The following is a 24,878-nucleotide window of genomic DNA, read 5'->3' as shown; positions in this document are numbered from 1 at the left end:
TGTTCCCTCCCTTACTCAATGCAACAATCAAATGTATAGAGTGTTAAACAGATCAGCGCCAAGAAGAATTGAGTCAGGGGAAACATGAATGTAAACTATCTTGTTACGTTGATGCTAAAGAAGAAATAAAAGCCAGGGGCATACACGGTTAAGAGAAATGCCCCATAGCGGCATTGTGGAGTTTTTTGTTTGGTTGGTTAGTTGGTTTTTTGAAAGGGTGTATATAGCCCAAATGTTGTTTAATAAGGTGACAAAAATGCCGTAGCATGTTTATAGTAGCTAATCTAATTTCATAATAGTCCTGTAATTATTTTAAATGATACTTACAGAATCACCTAGAGCTACAGGCTAGCTTTCTAGTGTCTATCAACTGTTACATGTGTTCTTAAAGAGAATCCGCTTTCTCACTTTCCTACTTGGCTGGACAATCTACCATCAGCTGAAAAGGAGGGATAAGTACCTAGACCACAAGGGGGAAAAAGCCCAGATCAGTTAAACACGTTAATTGCTTCTGAACGGATCAAAGTGCATTCACTAGGTATATTTATTTCAATACAGTCTTGAATGAGACACGTATGAAAACACACATAATATAAGGAGTTCCTAAGGGTATCTGCTAGTTCTGTATCCTCGGTAAATTATGGGTCTCATAAAACTGGACTTTCCATGGCCATGTGTGCCTAGGTTTTCAGACAAGCGCACTAATACAAGCGTCCCTGAGGTGATGCAGCTCAGCGAAAGGAAACGTGTCCCTATCTTATTAAAAACAGCGTAGATTCAGGGCAACGTCTTTAATGCTCTAGGACCAGACAAGGGTGGGTTCTGCATTCCTTGATCAGTGTTTTGGGAGCTCAAAATTCGGCCAGAGGACAGAGGTACCAGAGGCTATTTCTTTAAGCAACCCTGGGACTGGCCAGAGCGGTTCCCTCAAAATCCCTACCCTATGAGTCGCCAGCAATAAATAAATAAACAAACATACCAGCAATTTCAGAGCGTTTAAAAGACTTTATTTGCATTAAAACCTGCCCCCTTGGTCCTTTTGGAGTTGCAACACGGTTCCCTAATTCACAAACCAATCAAAGCCCTAACGAATCCGCTAGTTACGGAACAGTCATGCCCTAGGGGGTCGCGTCCAGCTCTGATTTCTGTGGCGTTGTATCTAAAGTGATGCAGGGTACACCGCGCGTTATGGTGCCTGGGTACACACGTTTTTGCCTGCATACGTTTAGAAGCCCGTTTGTGAAACGAGCTTGTTATTTTCCCGCAAGCCCCTCTTAAAATGTTCCCTTTTACAGTGACCGCATTGCACCGCAAACTGGGACCCACAACCTGCTCGTTCAACTGTCCCCTCACTGGCTAATTTCCCAGCGTAGGCTCCGCTGTGAAGTGTAGCCAGCCCCCCCTCCCCCCCCAGTCTGCGCAGGAACTGACGGCAAGAGCCCCGCTTTTGTACTGACCACCCTTGCTGCCAATTCACAGCGCGACTGCCCGCCCAGGGCAGTACACAGGGCGCGTGGCGAGGCTTACGGTGAACCGGAAAGAGAGATGTATGTTAAATAACCCGTTTCTTTCCCTTTCCTTGGGCTTCGAAACTTAGCCTCACAGGTGGGTCTTCGAGTGTTCATGCTCTCTCCCTTTCGCAAACTGTGTCCCAAGGAGGAGTTGTATGCTGAGGATTTACCGTGGTACAGTATTGCATTCACTCTGTTTATTAAACAAAATAACACGCTCCTTTCTTGGACAAATGAGCTTCATTGGGACATTAGAACAGCCTTGCTTAGCCCACCATGCCATCGGTCTTTCGATTGTTTTGAAGACCTACACACTAATTTTGGAATTGTTGACGGATTGGATTTCTCTGTATACCGACCCTACAAGCACTGATACCAACATACAAAAGTCACTTAGGGCACAGCTTATCTTTAATCAAAATATTTCTGTACAAAATATTTCAAAATTGCCTGATTTTCAAATAATTCGGTAACTGACTCTGAACTCTGTTGGGAAAAATATTAGGGATGATTAGAAATGTTCTTGTCCACTGCGGTTCATATTACTCTGAAAGCTGAATAAATATCCTTTATATGCTGCTCCTTTTCCGAACTTTAGTTTATCTACCATAGCATTTATTTTTAAAACTTTTTTAAAAAATGAATGAGCGTGTTTAGGACTCATCTACTCACAGTACTGGGGCATTTATCCAAATTCTCCCCCCACCCCCACAGCGACAGCCATTGTAAATAAGAGATTGGGGCCTGTGTCCTTTGGTAAACTGTTTGTGTGCGTTACTGTAAACGCTGATGCTATATGCAATTTTCTAGGGTGGGTGCCCATGATTTCCCCATTTAAATCTGAAAAATTCTGACCAACTGAATCTTTTTCAGAACCAGGGGTGGCATGAAAGGAGCTTTATGCGGTTCAAGCTGCCATATAACTCACGGGATACCTGGCAATGCTAGTCCAGTTGTTGCCCAGATGTCTAAATAGCCTCCAAGAAATGTTAGTGTCATTCTGCAGGCTTATTGCCCTCAAATGGAAACCCGGAGGCAGATGTCACTATTTTTGAACAAACATTTGAACACTCGGCCATAGCAACAGGGGAGGCAAATGTTTAAAATCAGACATTTCCCCCCCACCACCCTAGTCTTTCCGCCTCCCCTCCCCCAGCAGAGAACCCTTTAAAATGTGCGTCTGTTTGTCAAATCCCTACCTGCACTGGATGTATTGAGTTTGTGTTTGTTTAGTAATGTGTTGCTGCAATAGACCCCAAAAAAACAAAAACAAAAGAAAAATGGAGACTATGATAGAAGAAAACGTCTAGCTACTCAAATGAGTGTCTGTTCTTTTTCTTTCTACTATTATGTTCACTTTATTTACCAAAATGAATAGAGGGAAAGCTTTTAGTCAAAGGACGGTTTAAAGCGTTAAGCAGCGACCAGTAATCCGCACCTAGAAGATGAAAAGGCTTGGAGACTTGAAGTGGTTTATGTATTCTGGGGGATGTTTTGCAAACACTTTCGTTCGTTCGAAAACATAATCGTTTCGTTTTGGAAATGTTTTGCGTAGACAGCAAATAGTTCGCTGTAATTTAATTTAAAATAAATAATTTTCTTCATGAAATTCCTGGATTGATCTTTGGTGTTTATTTTGAGAATTTTTTTTAAAAAGAGTTTTCACGTGTGTCTGGTTTAAACGAACTATTTCCAAGTCCCCATGACCCCCCCCCCTCCGCCCCCAGTAATGAACAGGGAGAGCTGCCTGGCTTTCTCAAAGAAGTTACCAAGATCTCCCTGTTTTCAATTCAAGCCCCCATGATTTGAATTCACTTTCAGATAGTTTTAAAGTATCTAAGTCTCGTGATGAGGGATTCTGCAGAGTGTGTATCGAAGAACCCGCCCTCATCGGTGTTTCTCCCCCAGCCTCAGTTCATGTTGTCACCGAGCCTGACAACTCTGGACTCTGCTGGATCCCAGTTTGTGCGGTTAAAAGGTAACATGCCCGCTGCACTTATTTCCCTCTCCCACCAAACACGGCTGCTGGCAAGAAGAAAAGTGGTTTGAACTACTGATCAACATCATACATCATAGGAACCAAGCCCCTGGAGCCGGAGTGCTCCTTTCCTGCGGGCTGTTGCTGAGTGAGCTCAACAGGGAGACCTTGCATCTTGCAGTCGAGGTGGTCAGCGGTGACTGCGAGGCGGTGGGTCTCTCCCGCTGCTCAGCGCCAGCACCAGCCCTGGGACTCAGGTGCGGGGCTGGACCAAACAGGCTGGGAGCCGCAGCGAAACATCCTTTCCCGAGCACACCGTCACCAAGGCCCGGCCCCAGGACAGACATAGCGCTGCTCCCGCAGCAGCAGCCTCCGCGCTAGACAGAGCAGTCCCCGCCGGCGGCTGGGTGTGTCTCGCCCGTGGCAACTTGCCTTTCCCAGCGCCCGCTCATTAAGGGCGCCAGGAGCCGGGAGGTCAGAGGGCGGACGCTGCAGACCCAGCCCGGCACAAGGGTAAAGGGGTGTGTGTCCGGAACGCGGTGGCGTCACCCTGCCTCTCAGCCAGTGGGAGACCGACCTTTGGGAGACCGGGACCAATAGGCGGCGAGGTGGGCCTATGAGTGGCACTCAGGGAGAGAAATGAAGTTGTGCTAAAAGCCTTTTAGCTATAAAGAAGTTATTAGGCATTTCTCAGCCTCAAATTAGGGCTTCTTCATTAATATCAGCTTCATACCCATTACGGGAGAGGGAGTCTGAAACCACATAAAGGGGATGGGAAGGAAGCAGTATCTGTCTACCCATCCGTGCGAGAAGCAATGAGAGAAGCCAACTTTTCCTCTGCTGATATTAATGGTTTCAATTAAAGAGTTGGGCTCCTCACCCTGAGAGAGCTTTCTGCAGACTGCCGGGTGCAGGGACTGAAGGTAGGTAAAAGAAGATCAGCCTCACAGACCAGTGGCAATGTTACCTGTACAAGGGAGAAATGATTCGTGTCTGTATAATTTTGTTTTGCTTCCCCCTTCTGTGATTGCTTTTTGGCTAGTTCTGTCTGTGCGCCGGGTCTAGTTGGACACTGTGCCGCTCTTTGTTTAATATGCTGTTGTTACCTCAATCCCTAGGCAGGACGGGGGGTAGCATGCGTCCAGAGAATCTAAAAATGTAACTTTCATTCACAGGTTAGAGGGTGGATTTAGAAATCAGACTCCGGCTTACACAACGATGAATTGAGAGAACACACGGAAAAAGTACAAATGCGTTGGGATTTGAACTGTTTGCACGTTTCAATGGACGTAGTAATGTATTAGGGGCTTCTGTTCTGCAGTCCGGGCACTAACATTTAAAGAGGAAGAAAGAAACAATCTAGTTTAGTTTGCAATGGAAAGAGCGCAGAATTTCCCTATTCTTTAAATAAAAACCTGTAACTTCATTTTGGTCATAAAATGTTTGTCTGTGCAGCCGAAATGTGGGTGGAGAATATACGAACATTTATTTTTTCTACCCATTCTCAGCCGCTACTCACCCAGAGATGCAAAAATACACTTTCCATTGTGAGCCCAGTTGAGAAAATGGTGCAACTCGTAAGAGGCTGTTTCTTGATGATTATTTATTTAAGATTTAATAACATGGTTACGTGTGGCATTGTGTAACAGATCTCTCATCCCAGGAATGCTGTTGTCTTCACAGTGGCACGAAGGAAGTAACCTGTACCTGTTACCCACTGAAGGAGCCGAAGGCCAATCATTTCGGGCATCGGATTGACAGCAGGGAAAAAAAGAGAGGATTATGTCTCTTTTTCGAGAAGCTATGTTTGCAGCATTGAGTAGAAGAAAAGGACAGAATACCTTGATTTGGTTGCTGTGTGGTGCAGGCATTTAGCTCTCTCCGCAGTTACTGGGATTCTCTGAGCTGCATTGGACCTTTTCCTATCCATTTGCATTGTTAATGTTATTTTTAAGTGAATATTTTTTTAAATTATCACTCCTGGTCTTGAATCTTTTTTATACCATTTAAAGATTTAGAAGAATAACCCTCTGCGTTCAAAAAACAATGTTTGATGCTTCTGGAAGATGAATTGTAATTGAAAGTTTCTCCCCTCTTTGGATGAATCTGGGGAGTTCAAATTGTAAGAAGGAAGGGGGAAAAAACCACAATGAAAGAGAAGTCCAAAAATGCTGCCCGGACTAGACGGGAGAAAGAAAACAGTGAATTTTATGAACTGGCTAAATTACTGCCTTTGCCCTCAGCTATCACCTCTCAGCTGGATAAAGCCTCAATAATCAGACTCACCACCAGCTATTTAAAAATGAGGGTGGTTTTTCCTGAAGGTAGGTGACTTTACTGAAAATGAATATTTGCCTCCATTCTAATTCCAGTCCAGATGATCGTTTACTCTTATGTAAATTTCATCTGGCAGTGTATAATTCCTGAAGGAAGGTGTCCTGTGTTGTCCCTTTTCTCTGCCATAAATACTTTCACTTCACTTCAGTACATATGGGACATGTTTGGTTGGGGACCAACAGTGCTTTTGTCAACACTTCAAGATACTGAGCTCAGCTGCGTATTCCACTAAAACAAACATGACTTTTTCTTTTCTACTATGTAAGATCTGCATCCCTTGCGAAGCACGTGTATAACAAAAAAGGGCAATCCACCCATATTTATAGCTATATGAAGGGGAGTTAATATATGGGTAAATATTTACATAAGTCTATGCTAAGTCTTAAAGCCTTAGTTCAAGAACTGAACCACAGTTTACAGGTACAACGCTATACAAATAAATAACAAATCCAAATAAACCTTGATTGCATTATGAATGTGGTGTCTCCTGGTCTGAAAGTCATTAGGACGGTTGGGTGATGTTAAATGGTCTCCGAAATATTTAATAATAGTTCTACACTCAGAAGAATTGAAAATCCCTGGGACCCTATGAAAATAGGGTCCAAGTTTGGGCCTGATCCTATTCCCATTGAAGTCAATAGCAAACTTTAGGTTGATATCAGTGGAAGAAGGATCAGTCTAGTCTGTTTAGTAAAATCAGGGTTCGGAGTTCTTATATACTTTAAAAAGTTTTGCCGTTAACCAAATCTAGGATTGAAAGTTAATGTTTAAAATGTCTAGATCCGCTGCCAAGCAAAACAAACACCAGGAAAAGTTAAGAGGGACTATTCATCGGTAAAGAGGGACTACACAAAGTTCGCTTGTATCTTGAATCTATTTCTTTTAATGTGAGAGAAAAATTAGTGAAAAAGCCTGTACGAATATTTTATGTGGATTCACCTGAATGGAGTATCCTGTATGTGGAAGAGAAAACTATGAAACGGGAAATTCTTCCAATCGAATTAATAACATGACTCACATATACAGCTTGAACAGCTCCCAGGATATTGTGTTTTACAAAGGAAGACTGGCTATTTGATCGAAACTGTTTCTATCAGGAGATGGGAAAAGTAGGGCAATAGATTAGTCTTCGCATTTTTAAAAGTCTGATTGAAAATCGAAGTTGTTCGTTATTAAATTATACTTTTAGTGTAAGTATGTGAGGGGTGATATCTATATTTGGATACGGGAAGATTTTTTTTCTGTCAGATTGTTTAAAACTGCTTTTTTTAAAGAAAAAAAAAAAAACCTTGACAGTAACTTCTAATCTATTGCATGTTGAAGTAATTTCCTTAAGCAATAAAATCCATCTCCTAATAACTTGAAACCAAGCGAGGAGATGAATCAAAGCTGTAGCACCTGAAAGGTAACAACATAAATGAAACTGCACATTCCTATTGTGGCTGTGATTTGCCGGCTTGAATATCATTAGACGAGTCTGCCTTCTGTTTAAAAAGAGATCGAGTTGTCCTTTATACTGTCAACGCGTACTTTATAAAAATAAAGCTATTGCAAACTCTGATGGCCGTGATGTTCCTAAAAGGATTATTAGCAATGATTTGTCAACTCCTGCAGTCTCAGTAGGCTACCTTTCTGCGTGATTTCGAGCAGGTCTCGTCAATTATTGGTGCCTCTGTAGCGGGTTGTTTGATCAGAAGAAGCATATGGTGTTTCTTGTAGGCTGTGAGTAATCATGGGAAGAGAAGAATAGCTGATCCCAGTCCCTCAGTGCCAAAGCAGAATGTTTGAATGCACTAGGGAATTGTGTGGCAAAGTGCACCATAGCCAGAGCTGCTGCTGTCCAAAACATATGCCAATTTGTGCAGAGAGACCAGGGAGGAGGCTAAATGGGATTTTTAACGCAGCAAACCCCTCAGAGTCTAATTAAAGGCAAACTGAAAGTTAAAATAATAATAAGGAAGCAGGGACCGAAGCCCTGTTCAGTGTAGTTCTCAAAGAGCGCGGATATTGTGTGGGAGAGGGACAGAAACGAGCACACGCCCGTTGTGAGGGCTTGATTTTTGTAGACAGAGCCACACGGCATATATTCCTCTCTCTCTCTCTATTTGCCCCTCCGTCTGTGTAGGGCAGGCGCAAAACCACCGAAACAGCAGCACAAACGCGCGCGTTGTATTAGCGGTGCTTGTTTCAGCAGCCAGCGCCACGCAGAATATATTCTCCCTCCTGCGTATTTTCTACTGATTCCTTGTGAGTGAGCAAGAATGGCAGACACGCAGTCCCACACACGCACTGTTGCGCTGAACGCTGCTTGTTTCTGGAGAGATGAATACGGAATAGAGTCTGCTCCTACCTCCAACTCTACGTGTCTGCGTGTGTTTATGCAGGTGTAGAAGCGGGGCCCCGACTTCGGGTACATCGTTTATTTCCCAATTTATTGATGACCTCGAAACTCACCGGCCCTTGAGCAGAGCGAAGCCACTGGTGAGTTCTGCCAGGCCATCAGTAAGGAGTGGTGGGTCCACCCTTTCCAGTCTGAGACAGGATCAGTCTAAGTTCGGATCGGAGCTGAGGGACAGTTTTAGGGCAGTTTGGGGGGAAATCTAGGGGTCGGTCTCGCCAGCAGAGGCAAGAGTGTGAAATTAACGATGGGATGTGGGTAGGAGGCAAAGAAATTATGTACCAGTAGCAAAGGGGTTACTGAAGGAGGTGGCAGGGTACAGAGAAAGGGTATATTTAAAGGTGGGAACCTTCTCATTATATTTCCCCCGGGAAGGGAAATGATACAAACTTTTGGGAGCGAGACAGACTACTGACTAAAGCCTACGGATAAGAGGCTCAGGGAGATAGAGAAATAACGTGTCACCTCAAGGCTTTCTACCACAAATGTTGGAATAACTTTACCTGTATCTAACTAACAGCTCTTGTGCAACTGCTAAAACAACTGCCCTCTTAAAAGAATGAATTCAAATCTATCTGGGCCGTGATTATATGTGAACGGATTAAAGTGATTATATGTAGAAAGATATAGATACTATCTGCTCAGGCACAGAGCTGTGCATAGACAGAAAATGTGTGAACATCTTTCTGTGTATAATTCCTTTTAAACAGCTTTTATATAATCAGCATGCAGATACATTTCGGATTCATTATTTTAAGAGAGAAATTGTTTTACGATTAAAATAAAGAGAGTGGGTGGATGGATAAGCATAGCGTTATCATGGTGCAGTTTCCTATGCTTATTTGAAAAATAGGAATAATTGTATATTGAATACAACTCAAATTTCTAATGTAAGAAAGAAAGCGAACATTAAATTACAGTAAGCAAAGATTTTAGATGAATTGTATCATTATCCTCCTTGGTTCATGTTTAAGATACAATTGAATTCTTCAATACCAATAAAAAAGCTTGGTTAAAATACTTTACATTTCCCGTTTTCCCATTCACAAGTCTGCTGTAAATTAAACCTCTCAAGGGGGAATTCTATTATAGTTGAAAACAGCGGCTTGGTCAGCTTGCATCCTTTTGGTCCAGGGAGTTAAACCTCCATGGAGAAGACAAACAGGAGCTTCCAGTGGCCAGCTAACTTTTGGAAGGCCTGCAGTTCTGGTAAATCACTAAGGGGCCGTACCGTGCCATCAATTTTTAAGCACAACTCCATGTTGAATTCAGTAGGGAGTTCTGCTTTTAAAACAAACCGACGACAAAATATGGCCCTGAAATCGCGATTTACCATTAAAGAGTTGAAACGCCGAGTCTAATACAGCTTCAGAAAATTGTAAGGAGCAAACATCCCCCGTGTAGCAAATAGCTCAAAAAATTTCCTTGATTTTTTTTTCAGGTATATGCAGCCAAGTGTGTGTGTGTGTGTAAAAATATATTTTTTTTCGTAGAAAGAGAACTAGTAGTTTAACATATTTTGATAAGCCCATGCTATTGTCTCGTTGCGAAAATAGTTTAGGAAAACGACCATGAAAATTGCTGTACGTTTGTAGGTAGTCTATACAGAAAGGCGCTTAAATTCACAGACTCAAGCAAAGGGCACTGTTTAAATAAACCTTTACAGAATAATAATGGCTAGCATTTCAATACTGAAATCTTTAATCTTATTTTATTTTAGGGGCTAAACGACTAACCGAAAAAAAAATCCGTTTCCCACGTGGATAGGTGATTTAATGCTGTTTTTCTTACTGCTAGGGGAAATGATTGAGCATTAGGTTTCAATGTTTATTTTCTTACAGAAGTTTTTCTCATTTAAAAGCCTTTAAGCTTCAGTTTACTCTCCAGGCTGCCTCTCTGTGTTTAAGTCTAGTTTTGAGTGGATTTAAAATGTGAAGTGCAGAACTAAACTTCTTGCATAACAGTTGCAAAAGCAGATTTGTGTGCCAGAAAGCGCATATCAGATCACTGGTGAAATATTTTCTTCAGCAACACCCCCTCTCTTTTGCTAATAAAAATTGGTTTGAAAAAAAACAAAAAAACAAAAAAACTTGGCGGATGCTTTTCAGCATTCATATGAATACCATGTGAAATAGCGATTTGGTACAATCGTTGTCAGGATAGCTACCTGTGAACAAAATAACTTTGATTTGGATTATTTGATAATACCGATCTGCATGAAATTCCAAAATTGTGGCTGCCGTTTTAGTTTGGCATTGCAGACCGTGGCTTACATTGTAAAGTGTCATTACATTGCCTTGTGTGTGTTAGAAGCAAAATGCTGGTATTTTGTTGTATAGTGAATCAGCGCAGGCAGCATTTCTCTGTTGTTCCCCTAGCATTGATGCTTATGTAGGCAATATTTCTTTAGGGAATAAATACGGATATTAACTAAATCTTTGTTTCAAATGAACGCATTTGGTTTATCGGGCTAATAATTTTTTAGAAAGCTTTGGTAATGGCATCCGCAGACACTTCGAAATGAGCAGCAATTTTTTGTAAATACTTTTTCATTTCATCTGGACCCTCCAAGGAAGAATTGATGCTTATTCGCAGTCTCAAATGTCTGGGATTTTAGTTATCGTTGACTAGTGCCTGTAGGATTAACTAAGAAATCATCCATGTCAGGGCTATGCTAGGAGGTAGCAAAACAGGCCATGGATAGTAAACCAATTAAACGGTTAATAAACTCAGGTTGATTCCTGCATTCAACACTCTGTGCCTTTTTTGTTTTGCAGTGAGTAGGGCGGGTGGGGTTTTACCTTTGAGAGTGGAAGAAATGACCCTCTGGTTAGCTGGTCTTCCCCCAAAGAAATTACAGTAAGAGAGAGAAGAAAGTAGCCCTGCTGGTGCGGGGCGATGAGGAAGCACGAAAGGTGCTGCTTTAGGAGCTGCATACGGACTCTGGGGTGAAATGCCTGTGCACTTATAAAGCTTTATGAGGGGCTTCACCTGGCCGGCTGCATGGAGGCAACATATGGGGAGGGGAAGGGAAGGTGCTGCTGCTTACATGGGTGGGCCACGCAGTTTGCTCCGGCAAACTGCGCTGCGCCCTGGGCTTCCGGGCCCCTAGCGCAGCCTTCTTCCTCTTCGCACACAGCCTTTCGCACCCATTTGTAGGGTCCCGCTGCAAAGACGCTGAGACTCCGGATGCCAAACAGCGGGCAATTGGGAATTCCCTCGAGCTTGAGCTTCACTTGTAATGGCTGCCTGTGTCATTTCATTTCCCTGGATATGTGAGTGAGTGTGTTGCCCGTCAGGTTTGCAGAGGAAAACAAATCCGAAGCAAGAACATTACGTGCCCAAAGAGAACAGCACAAATCGAATTCAGGTGTGCTGTGCTCTCCTCCCTATTAAAATGTTCGTTTAATTACATCATATCACTTTGTTGGGCCTGATTTGCAGTCCTCCCCTAGGCAAAAAATGACCTATTGAGGTCCCTTCCGGTCCTACACTTCTATGAAAAAAGCAGCCCTTTTTAGGTCAGTGGGCGAGTCCACTGAATGTATTTATTTATTTTACCAGAGTAAGGACCACAGGCTAGATGGATCCTATTCTGTAGTCTTTATTTAGGCAAAACTCCCTATTAACTCCATGAGACATTTGCCAGGGTAGGCGGTGCAGGATCTGGTCGAGGGTTGAAGGCTAGATAGATATATTTTATTCAGTGTAAGTACAGAAAATCAGAATCAAGACCTGCCTGAGGCAAAAGCGCCTGCTGATTTCAAGAAAAGTTTTGCCTGAATAAAGATTGCAGAATCGGAGCCCAATGCTATAAAATAATCTCGGTATTTCTATTCGAATTGTATGTTTGGTCCTATTTTAAATAGGTTTAACATATCGCTGGTTTATTTATATGGCTGTAGACCCCCCACATCTAACTAAATATATATTTAGTGCACTTTTTTTTATGAGGAGGGTTGTGCTGGCACTGCTTAATTTTGTACTCAGCATTACAGACTTCCAGAGCGCAGCCTGGAAATGCATTCCCCACCAAAGGCCAAACACTCTTACAAAGTTTAGTGTAAACGAGGATAAAGGGCATAGCAAAACGGTGCCTAATTTTTCAGGTAGTGACCAGCACCACTCCTCTGAAAACAAAACTCCTTCAGGCGTCTGAGAATGGGAACTTCAAAACTGAAGCATTCACAACCCCTAGTCACACCTTAACCATTGTTTGTACTGGTCTGAGAGTGATTTCCAAACTGGAGCGCAAAGTTTGTTGTTTGTTTTCTCTCCGCTGAATCCGGATTGTATGACCCATAGTTTATTGGGGAAATAATCATTTCAAAAGCCAGCAAGTGAAAACAAAACAGATAAGGGCTTGCATCTCCAGCCACCCTCTCTTCACTACTCCCAAACAAAGGAAGGGGAAGAAGGTAGCGAGTGCTTCAGAGCTGCAGATGCTCACAGAGAGCTTCCTGGCCTAGCAGATCTGCCAGTGCTAAAGAGTTGGATGTGCCTTTTGGAATCACATTCTTCCTACCCCTCTCCCCGTTTGTTTAATTAATTTTATTTTTCCTAGATCAAATTAGAAACTATTGGAAGGGATACCTTCTTCCATTCCTTTGCCACCGTTGGATGGCAAATAAGCGACCGGGTATTGCAGCCAAAATGCTATTGGGCAGAAACTACACTGTATGTATCAGCCCAGTTTTGCCCCTGGTTGCTAGCATTAAGGACTGAATCAATCGAATGGTGGGGGTGGATATGGTTAGATCAAAGCTGTTGTTTCTTAAAGCGTTGGGGAGGGAAGTGTCCGTGTGAATTCCAGTGGTCTGGGGGTGTATGGATGGGAATGAAACATTTTAAAGCCCAGAAAGGTCCCTTGTGATTCAGCTGATGTGGCTAATGCACCGACACCAGAAAAGGCAAAGAAACGTTTTCTGTGGCCTTTAATTTGTGAACGTTAAATGCATTTCCACAGAGAAGTTATTAAAATAAAGAATGAGTCAGCGTCCTCAGTCCCAAACATGGTAGCGTCCTATGATATATTCCTGCAAAGCGCTGAAACTGGTTTAATAGCCGAAGCAACATTCTAGGTTGGCTAAAATGCCTTCTTCTCTCTCCTAAAGATAGGCAGTTCCTTGTAGCCTAAATTGTTTATCTTCTTATAAGAAATAACCTCGAGTGGAGGAGGCTGTTATGTAGGGGCTATAATCTATATTTTGTCAAGAGTAGAAAATTCATTCCGAAGGAAAAGCTCGATCAATTTATTTTTGCTGCTTGCAATAACACAGCTGGATGATGCCTTGAGCCCACGCTAGACTGTGGCTCATCATTCATTCGCCAAGAACTGGCCTAAATGGTGCCTGTGGGATTAGGTCAATTTTAGTGGATCTACTTCGCCTCATTTGGTTACTAATTGGTTTCTTGTTTTATAAATCGAAATCTCATTTTCAGGAAATTACAAAGCCCATGCAGCCAGTCCATTGAGGTAATCCGTGGGTCAGGGGGTATTTTAATACAATGCATCAGGTATAAAGCAACAGTAAAACTTCGCCTAGATTTTCAAATGAAATGTGAGCCAGCTAGCGCTTTAGATCCATAATAGATACATGCCTTCTAAGGCTACTTATGTAAATATGATAAACCAGACTTTGATGGAGGTGGGGGGCTCGGGGAGGAAAGCAAATTTTATCTACTAAGGTTAATGTGGCATATCTTGGAAATCTTCCAAAATAGATTATGTTTTGCTTTGTCTTCGGCCACTTTAGCTGGGAAAATCCTTTGCCTAAAAGCGCTTTAGTTATCCTTCCCCTCACAAAGCTGCTTGTTTCTATTCCAAACCTATTATTCTGTTCGCCTCTCCAAATTACAAGAGAATCCTTAGATCTTGTTTCCAGTGTAATCCTGAAGCAAAAAGGAAGCTGATTTCCTTGTTTTGTTTTAAATAGACAATCAAAGGATTTGTAGAATTTTCTGCGGTAGGTCAAGTGCAAGAAATCACAGTTTACCCCCCTAGCTAAAAGGAAATTGGGTGTTAAAACGAATAGACAGACAGATAAAAAAAGTTACATCAATGAAGAGTTTTTTCTGCATAACCCTTTAAAAACAGAATTTTAAAGGGCATCAGGATAGCAATAGGCTGGGGTGGTCGGAAGGATTGGTAATGAATAAAAATAGTCTCTAACTTGAAAGCACTGAAACACCTGGAAAATACAAAGAGCTGTCTCATATTGTGGGGTTTCGAAAAGCCGGTTCTGGTAGACAAGTGAAAACATTTAATTATAAAACATTAACTTAGACACAGCTAAACAGCGAAAGGTTTCCACCTGACACATAAAAAAAGGAGTGCAATGCTCCGTGAAAAAAAGTTAACCTGTAATGTAGATGGGCTATTCATTAACCCGCAAGGGTAGGGCTATTTTTCCTTTTAGGAGCAGCATAATTAGACCCGTTAACTCGGATTAATAAACAACTTAGAACCTAGGCAAGCAATTCAGCCGCTGTATTAAATACAGAAATCCGTCTTCCTGATTCTCCGGGTAGGACATTTTATGCAGAGTGGTGCTTTTGTCTCACTTTTATGGGCTTTATTGTTAAGCACTACCAAACCAAACCTCCGAAACGTGTACTTAATCAAAATTTCATAGGGGAATTTTCGGTCTTTCTCTGGAAACGATGCAACCTTTGCAGGATAATGTTAGTGCTTGTTAATTTCAAGAGGAAATGTGGTGCCTGTTAATTTGACCACGCGCTTTCCACGGTGTATATGCTTTCCAGTATCTTCCCCGCCACCATCTCATGAATGAAATCGTTTACTACTGCATTTGGGTAGTAAAAAGGGTTAGAAGTCAGTGCGTCTGTGGCTCGCTTGCTGTCTAACGGGGAGATGAGATGATTACTTTCGGGGGCAGCACAATTGTCAATTATTATAGAAGCGCGTAAGGTGCAGACTTCTCCCATAACCCTTTACCCCGGGGCTCTGGAAAGTCACTGGGAACCTGCTATTGAGCAGAAGGAACTAATCCCAGGGACCCTGCTGCCGGCCGGCATTTGGCGAGATGAAGGATCAGGGGATAGAGGCAGAGGTATATGTATTGGGGGGCGGGGGAAAGGCAGTCTATTGAGGCCCCTGGCCGAGGGAGAATTGAGGAGAGGAGGGGTATTACCCCGTTTGCAGGGGAGGAGAGAAAAGCGTAGAGGCAGAAAGGAGAAGAGATGCTGGCATGGGGAAGAGGGGAGGGATGTAAACAGAAGAGGAAGAAGTGGAGATTTAAGGAGAGAGACTCTTGTGGAGAACTGAGAAGGGGGTAGGAGAGAGATGGTGAGCGAGGAGGGGCTGGCGCTGCTAAAAGCTCTGGCCTATTGAAGGAGGGATGGAGAGGAGAAATGGAGGAAAGGATGGCTGAAGAGAGAGAGAGAGAGAGAGAGAATGCACGGCCTTAGAGTGGGCGCTTCAGTGTTTGAATAGCGGTAGAGAAATCGTTAGCTTTATTTAGACGTGTAAACACCCAGGTGAGCCCGGTCAATACTGAGAGGGAGTTAACTGCTCCACATCGCCTCCATTCCCATCCCTTGTTTGTTTGCATCTGAATAAACGAAAAACAAGCCGCGAGGAGTTTGTAAAGGGCTAATTCTGCGGGAAGCTGTCCCTGCTTGGACCCCGTGTTCGCCTCATGGCGATTTGCTCTGCGCAGCCATCAATCACTTTTTTTTTATTCACTGCTAAGCCTTGTTTAATGGTGTAAGCATAAAAGGTTTTAATCGCTAAATTGAAATTATTTCAGCAACAGCATTGTTAAACTGTTTATGGGAAATGCCTTTTAACTCCGGCACAGTCCGTTCCATCCGGCTCCTTTCCCTAGCCTTTTGCATATAGGAAAACAAGCACACATTGAAACATTAGCCACGTCCGGGGAGATTCCTTGTTGAATCCAACTAGACAGAGTATTTGGAAGCAGATCATTCACAGTGAAGAGAGTTCGTTCCTTCAATGGGAGAGAGAGGTCCTTGTATGTTGTGGGGAAGAGGGTTTGATTGGGAAGAGAGGAGCTGGTACCTTGGTTAGTGAGTGACTCCGACCGCTTCGGAAGTACATTTATGCACTGCCTGGTGCGTCTTTGTGTTGTCGTGACACTGCAGCGACACTGCAGCTATGGAAAGAAGTCGGGAAAGGTAGTTTACTTTTAGTGGCATACGCTAAAGTGGAAATAATTTTTAATAAAATGCAGGGACCCGATCTTGCATTCCTGGAGCACCCAAAAGCTCCTATTGAAGTCGATAGATAGATGAGGAATGAAGGATCGGGGCCTTATTCGGGATTTACACCATATCGCTGATCAAATCAGAAAGTTATCTTGATGGCCAGGGTTACATTTTAAAGCCATCCCAATATATAGCCTGGTCTACATATTCAGCTTGTTAATTTCTTGGGAGGTTGTGCACAAACAATACAAAGCATTGTTTCTGGGAGAGTCGGCAAACACACTAAATAAAATACTCACATATCTGAGTTATCCTTCTCTAATCGAATAATACTGAATAACAGCAATGCTGTATTTCATTGGCTTTACAACACTTAAATCATTCTGAACTGTATTCAAATCCTGTTAACCGCATCATTCTGTTGAAATTAAATATTTCTTTTTGGGTCTCATTTTGATACCTCGCAATGTTGTTCTGTAATTTTTCAATGAGGTCAGAAGCAAAGATATTGTACTACCTTTTCTTCCGGGAAGCTACTTTCTTAGGGTGACCAGATAGCAAGTGTGAAAAATCGGAACAGGGGGTGGGGAGTAATAGGAGCCCGTATAAAAAAAAGCCCCAAATATCGGGACTGTCCCTATAAAATCAGGACATGTGGTCACCCTATACTTTCTAGAAACCATTGTCCAGGTTGAATAGCGTTTTATCTGGAGCGGTTCCCTGGCTTAGTTGAGTTCACTCAGTTCTTATTAATGAATTTTACTGGTAATTCCAACATAGATATCCCCCCCAAACAGGAATTAGATTTTAAAATAATCAACAAGGGAATTATTTCCGCTTATTCAACTACTAGAAAACGTTTTAAAGTGTTTGAAACTAAAACAAAGAAAACTAAATAAACCATCCCTGACAGGCCAATGAGAATTTGTATCTTGTCGTCTCACCTTAATTTTTGTGTGTCTTAAATAAACAGGACTTGGCGAAGCCTGGGGCCATACTAGTCGAACCAGCCCTTTGGATAATGTTGGACGGGAGCTGGGATCCCATCTTTTGCAGGTACTGGCCTGGAAACGCGAGCTATTTGGTATTAATGATTAAAGAGATCGTACCATATTCTGAGCTTTTAATTATTCCCTTGTCTAATCTTTAACTGTTCACGTGCTTCACAGAAAGAGAGTCCAGAATTGTGAACAGTGTGGCGGAATTTATCTGTCACGATCCTTTGCCTCTATCACGGTACAATGGGCTGCGCAGCGCAGCTCAACTTGCTGGAGGCCATTCTATGTGTCCGAAGGAGAAAGTGGTAGGTTGATTTGGTCCCTAATCTCAACAGCCTTGTCAGTCAGCAGGGTGACAAGATTTGTAAGTGTAGTTGTCTTGTTCTGAGAAATCTGGTGAGCACAAACACGTGTCTTTAAAGAGGTGCAAGGTGACAAGAAAAGTGGGAGAAACCGTAGAGAGGATTCAGGGGGCTATTTTGAGGAGCACATATAAAAGGTGCAGCAAACGGTTAGAAAGCCTTGATCCCATGGTAGTTAGAATAAACATTGATTAATTAAAGACACAGAAAACATTAATTCAGCTATGACACAATTGAAAACTCACTGTTGCCTAAAGGATTAACAAAGGAGTATTAGTGATTACAATCCTAGCTATTCAGGCATTTGGTACTGTGGGGTCTTGCAGCATTTTATATCCGCCTCTAATAAACAGAGGCCTGTTCTTCTCTCAGTGCACACAAATAACGCTTATTAAATCTATCTATCTATCTATCTATCTATCTATCTATCTATCTATCTATCTATCTATCTATCTATCTAATCTTAACAAGCCTTTTACATCGTTCTGCCCGTTTCAAACGTTATTTACATTGTGGAGAGTTTTAGATCGTTCCTTGCTCGCTGAAATCTCTTAAGCAAATATGTAACAGTTAAAATCTCTACTGAAATCGTAGATGGGGGATGGAAGTGTTCAGTATTTCTCCATTGGGAACGGTCAGCAAAGCCCAGGCTGGGAGCTTCTGTTCTTGCTGCTTTGGAGTCTTAGGTTGATTCATTGTCACATTTTATTACAGAGCCATTTCAAACAGGTCCCCTGTTTTGAGGTGCGTTATGTTCATATCCTGGCCCCGTTAAGCGGATCTATTGAAAGGATGTTCCAGCTTCCTCCCACCCTCCAACTCTTTTAGTAATGAAAGCCAGGCTGGAATCCCCGATCTGCTAAATCAATCCCAGGCACACGTAGTTCACAGATATGTGGTGTCTTCTTTCCCCTGTAGACGTTGGATGGCTTCATATTTGTTGTGGCTCCAGACGGCAAGATCATGTACATTTCAGAGACGGCCTCCGTTCATCTGGGTTTATCACAGGTAAGTGGACAGGTTGCCCACTAACGGCTTATGCGTGCGTGTGACAGGGCATAATTCCCCTATCTATATCCCTGTATTTTCCAGAGGAGATGTACAGCTGCCTCTAAGCGATTTGCTTAAACCGGAGCTAGTGTGAATGGCAACCCAGACAAAGCCAGGACACTGTAATTGTCTGTGTGTTTATAGAGCTGTACCACTGGAGCAGATGGCCGCACATCCAGCACCAGCTACATACGCACGCTATGTCAATGGCGAGAAAGATGAAATCCTCCTCTTCCTTCACAGGTAGAGCTGACCGGAAATAGCATTTACGAATACATCCACCCTGCTGATCACGATGAGATGACCGCGGTGCTCACAGCTCACCAGCCCTACCACTCTCACTTCGTGCAGGGTAAAGTACATTCTCTCTCCCGGCTTGGCCTCAGCGCCTGTGCGGATGTGGAAGCGAAGCCATCAGGTGCCACCAGGCCCCGCTGCCCTTTTCTCACTGCTGCCTCTGCCTTTTCCCCTAGAGTACGAGATCGAGCGCTCCTTTTTCCTAAGGATGAAGTGCGTCTTGGCTAAGAGGAATGCGGGGCTGACCTGCGGGGGCTACAAGGTGCGTGGACAGGAGTCACCAGCGGTTCCTGCTCAGAAGGATGGGAAGTGCATGCTAGAGAATGTCTGTGCTTGGCTAGGCCGCTGGGTCTTGCGGTGTGAAAGCAGGGGACTAGCAGTCAGAATGAGACCTCAGCCCATTTGAGAGATTTCAGCTGGCAGGACGTTTCTAAAGTGTGGGTTTCGTGTTCAGGCCCAAAGTTTCTCTTCGGGTTGCAGATACATGAACACACACCACAAAGCCAAACTCAGCCAAATCCCCCAAGTTTTGCCAGAATTTGTAGTAGAAACCAAGCAAAAACCACTGAAGTTCCCGTGTTTCTGTGGAAACTGTGAGCTGACCCATTGCAAACCTTTGGGCGAACTTGGATGGACTTTTAAAAAAGTTTGTAAAGGCTCTTCAAATTAGGTGAAGTTCTCCTAGTCTAAGGTCCTGTCAGGTATCTCCTCCGAGTCTTAGTTTTATGTACCTCTGTTCAGGACTCCTGGGTTCTATGTCTCACAAACATTTTATGTGACGTTTGCCTCTCAGCATCTCTCTTTGCGTCAGCCGACTCGTCCGTAAAATGGGGAAGAATAATGATTGTGAGACTAAATTCATTAATACACATACATCGCTCTGAGTTCCTGCAGGAAAAAAGCATTATAATAAAGTATTATTATAACATCAAAATATATATACTATGTATATGTGTGAAATGTGTATAAATCTATATCCACATACATATACCATACACATATGGTGTCTAATACATATCTATGTAATGAACACCTTACACATATTTATTTACGTATATACACGCACCTAATCTACACTCACATACATGTTGTGTGGGTGAAATTACAAATATCAGTTGTGAACAACCTGGCACCACTTCGTCTTTCTGACTGTTGCAATGTTTAGAGGAATAATAAAAGCATAGCTAGGCCTTGATCCCAATCCCACTTGAATCCCTGGAACAGCCCCCACTGACTTCGATGGGTTTTGGATCAGGTCCTGACTGCTGAATTGTTCTATAGAGAAAAGAATCTCTCTCTGTCCAGGACCATGGTAACAGGCAAATTCCTATGACACTGCGCTGCTCTCCAGTAGGCTGTATATTTTGGGTGCTGGCCACCTTTAAGGTGCCCACCCGTGTAGTATGTGTGTTTTCAAGCGCGAGCTATTTCCCTGATGTACGCAGGGCGTGAAGTGTCCCTGTCTTGTGTCTGGCAGGTCATTCATTGCAGCGGCTACCTGAAGATCCGCCAGTACAGCCTGGACATGTCCCCCTTCGATGGCTGCTACCAGAACGTTGGCTTGGTCGCTGTTGGCCACTCGCTACCTCCCAGCGCAGTGACAGAAATCAAGCTGCACAGCAATATGTTCATGTTCCGGGCCAGCCTGGACATGAAGCTCATCTTCTTAGATTCCAGGTAGCCGGTTTGCTTTTTAAACTCAGACTCCGGCCCCGCTCTTTCCTGTCCGGCTTCGCTCTCTGCCCGGTCACTTATTGGTGAATGCTTCTGGCTCTCTCTTCCACAGGGTGGCTGAGCTGACGGGTTACGAGCCGCAGGACCTGATAGAGAAGACCCTTTACCACCACGTCCATGGCTGTGACACTTTCCACTTGCGCTGCGCTCACCATTTGTGTAAGGAGTCCTGTTTGCTAAAGCACAAGGGAGTAACCGCCCCCCCCCCCCCCGCCGGACAGCTCCTCTGAGGCCTGATGTTAGCCTTCTCCCTCTAAACCCGGACTTATTTGATTTACACCTAGGACGAAATCGGGGCTGGGGAGTGGACAAGGAGCAGTTGCATTGGGTCTCTAACTCACCGATGCTTTCCCTCAGCAACCCGTTATGAGGAAAGAACTAAAGCGATCAAATCTCAGACATTTCAGTTGGGAATCTTTTCCCGGCTCCAAAAGGGCCTGCCAGTAAAATCCAGACTCCCTTTCTCCAGCCTCACAATGCCACACGAATCCTATGTACACATTTCTTTGGAACTGTCGTATTCCGAGTCGTAGATCCGATTTTTATTTCAATATCACGCTGACATTAATACGGGGGAGTGGGGGGCGAAGGGAATGAATAGAAAAAGATATTCGTTTCCTGTAAGTTTTCTTCCCATTTATAGAAAATGTAACGGGCACAAGTAGACGCAAAACCCATTTTAAATATTCTTTATCAGAAAAAATATCTCCCCCCAGTAGTGGACTGTGCATTATTATTTATTATTGTGAAACAGTTAGTGGCATGTAGTTTCCTTTGCACTCCGTGAACATTGTTTTTTTGTTAATGTGCTAACATGAATTGGTTACCCCGGAGATACATAAGTGATGGGATCAGTTGTTGTTTGGAAATTTCCGGACATGAATTTATCTGCACTAAGCCCGCACCTCTGATGTCAGTGGGAGCTTTCTCATTAACTTCAGTGGGCGCGGGATCATTGTCACCAAGACACACACACACACAAATCTGTATTTTTGCCTTTACTAAAGCACCCGTTTGCCCTGAGCCAGCCTCCTTGAGAAGTAGCTGTAGCCCTTTATCTGAGCTCCCGCTAACAAAAGCAACTTGGGCTTCCCCAGTGAGTGGTAACCCTTCTCGGGGCGGGGGAATGCAAGGAGCAGCAGTACTCCACTGAGGTCCTTTTCTTTCCTTTCCTTCTTTTGTATCTTCCGCAGTGCTCGTGAAAGGGCAGGTGACCACCAAATACTACCGCTTCCTGGCCAAGCACGGCGGCTGGGTGTGGGTGCAGAGCTATGCCACCATCGTGCACAACAGCAGGTCCTCGCGGCCACACTGCATAGTCAGCGTCAACTACGTCCTCACGTAAGTGAACCCAGGGGCTGCTCTAAACTGTGCGGAGCGAGGCGCGCCAGACGGGAAAGGCCTTGTGGAAACGCATGGATAAAAAGGGGCCCTGCCCCACCATAGCGAAGCGCGTTGCTTGGAACAGACCTAGCTCCACAATCTCTCCCTTCCTCTTAGCCTAGGTCTGCTAAATCCGCTCAGTGCTGCAACTGACCAGGGCAGACACACTGGACTGGCTGGGAAACCCAGGGAGCACTTTCATCTCGATGAAAGGTTCCCGTCTGACTTTTCTTTTTTCTCCTCTTTCGCTAGGGAAAAGATTTAGAGGTTTGTCGCCCACATATTCGGCTCCCTCTCGCTCTCTTTTTACAGTTTAAATGTACCCAGCTTTAAATAAAATTTAATGCAGCGTCAGAAAAAAAAAAAGGGTAGAATGTACGGAGTTATTTATACTTAACAAACAGGACATCTGTTTTTCTTTTCAAAAATCTGGGGTTTGAAGTTCTTAATATCATCCAGAGTCTCTATCAAAGCTCTGAGATTTCTTTTTTGTTCCGAGAGAGTGAGCCTTATATTGAACCACAAATAAAATTTAAGTGACCAGAAGGTTCTCAGTTTAACCTATCCCACCTCCCCCAAGGCAAAAAGGTTCAGAGTTAATGCTGAAAATCTTGGCTGTACTTCTTAATTCATCCCATTGTACTTGGGTATTGCAGGAGTATCAGGCCTATGGTACCTGCCGCATAAACTGCAATACCTAGGTCCAATGGGTGAGTTATAATTATCTCTGGCAGGTTGGCTGGACTTATTTATTATGATAATAGTAATATTATTTTTATAGAAATAGTGATTGCTGCGGGCAGAAGTGATATGTCATTCGGATCATGTGACCTTTGTGTTTGTTTTGGCAGTGAAGAAAACATGATTACTGTAAGTGCAGTATACCTGCACATGTACATACTTATAGTCCAACGCTGATTTTTTTCATTCTCCACTCAAATGTAACTATTGAAAATTGATAAGCTAAAGTTTCCTCCCCCCAGAATGGATGAACATTCAGCAGACATTTATAGTCTTAAAGCAGAATTATCTTACTTTTTTGGGTTTAATGTACACATAGGCAATTTATTGTTTTGGCAGTTAATGTTTTAAGGCAGACATAAAAATGAAGTTGTTTATTTGGTAACAGTGACTATGGTCTTTCAAATGGTACTCTTCTAAGGAGCGTCCACTTAATTGGATGGGGGAGGCTCCTTTATAAATAAGAGTGCCAGTATTACAGAGTTAAATCTATGATCATTAGCAATTGTACTCGACAATAAAAGTATGTATTCTCTGCTTGATTCAATATGGAGACTTCCGTGCTCATGGAGGAATAACATACATTCGGTTTGGGTGAGCTTTCCTGTGTATGGAGAAAACCCTGGTTTTCCTCCGTAGATGGACTCCTAGGCTCACAGCTGGTAGTTAGGAAAATCCTAATCGCCTTAAAAAACAACAACAACAACAAAAAAGCAAAGTAGGAGTAAACAGCAGCGGCAAGACTGAAGAAGGAGGGAATTGACACATCACACACATTACAGCCTTTCCATACATTTACATCTCTACACTCCCAAAGCGTAAGTCCCATTAATGCCTATATTTCACAAATGTTAGACTTCTCAACTAAACACAAGGTGAGAGGCCCAAATGTATTTCACAGATTAAAACACTCGTAAAACATGAATGTTGAGCAACCAAGAAATGTGTCTGTGTATTGTAACCATTTTTCAAAGAAAAAGAAAATAACATACTAAGGTGCTTTGTATGTCAGAGGCTTCACAAGTACTAGGCTTGTTTTCCTGTGGGGGCCAGTGGTTAGCAGTCATATTTTATCCAGAGCACAGACCTACCTTAAATGACCTGCATGGAAATGAAACCTTCCACTGGATAATTAATTTCTGCTTTTGGTCATTTTGAAAAAGTCTGTTTTGTTTGCTTGGGAATAACTGGATAGCCTTTTCCTATTGATTGTCACTTGTTTGCTCTGCGTAACAACTATTCCAGTGTGTAACGGAAAAAGGACAGCGATTGTGAAGGAAAGCATTTAATCACCAGAATAGTTACTTGCTTTACTGGGCAAGAGAGGAAAAAAGAAGCTGTAAAAATGGTGTAAATCACATTGGGACCAATCTTGCAGTCCTTTCTCAGGCAAAATTCCCAATGATTTAATGGGCATACTGCCTGCGTAAGAACAGCAAGATTGGACCTACTGTTAAATCCATATGCAATTCCAGTATCTTTAGCTGTATGCAAATGCTTTGATCACTAATAATGTGCCTAAAGCGGTGGGTAATATACCATCGAGTGGTTCAGGGTCTGTTTTTTACAATGAACAGGTTGCAGTTTGTTTGCTGTGGACATCCTACATCTGGTTGCAAAGGGCTGATTTACATTGTTTTAGCCAATTAAGTGGATTTGTATTGATTCTCCATGGTAGCAGTGAATCTGAGCATAGATGTGTTCTGTATGTTCCTTCTTTCTAAGGTGATAGAGTGATAAGTGAGTTCTGTTCAAATACACACCTTTAAATACAGCGGCACAGGGAGAACACCCAACAGTGGTTCAAGCAGGCCTTGAAGCAGAGGCTTAAAATATTCCCAAACTGTCAGATGTTGGAGAACACTAGGGGGCCGATCTTGCTCCTTTTGAAGTCAGTGG

General features: G+C 43.1%; 1 protein-coding gene across 1 annotated transcript in view; it reads left to right on the top strand.

Moving 5' to 3' along the window:
- Positions 1-5,638: 5,638 nt before the first annotated feature.
- SIM1 (SIM bHLH transcription factor 1) overlaps positions 5,639-24,878 on the top strand; it is a 57,388-nt gene continuing 38,148 nt past the window's right edge. The window contains exons 1-8 of the mRNA XM_065401746.1: positions 5,639-5,813; positions 17,388-17,470; positions 18,693-18,782; positions 19,068-19,176; positions 19,298-19,383; positions 20,599-20,798; positions 20,908-21,014; positions 22,049-22,196. Coding sequence (XP_065257818.1) covers positions 5,639-5,813; positions 17,388-17,470; positions 18,693-18,782; positions 19,068-19,176; positions 19,298-19,383; positions 20,599-20,798; positions 20,908-21,014; positions 22,049-22,196 — 998 coding nt within the window. The remainder of the gene's footprint in view (positions 5,814-17,387; positions 17,471-18,692; positions 18,783-19,067; positions 19,177-19,297; positions 19,384-20,598; positions 20,799-20,907; positions 21,015-22,048; positions 22,197-24,878) is intronic.

The sequence above is a fragment of the Emys orbicularis genome, chromosome 3, assembly GCF_028017835.1.
Source record: "Emys orbicularis isolate rEmyOrb1 chromosome 3, rEmyOrb1.hap1, whole genome shotgun sequence".
Classification (NCBI taxonomy): domain Eukaryota; kingdom Metazoa; phylum Chordata; order Testudines; family Emydidae; genus Emys; species Emys orbicularis.
Note: the sequence above shows the minus strand (reverse complement) of the source record. Positions and strands in the feature narration are given on the sequence as shown.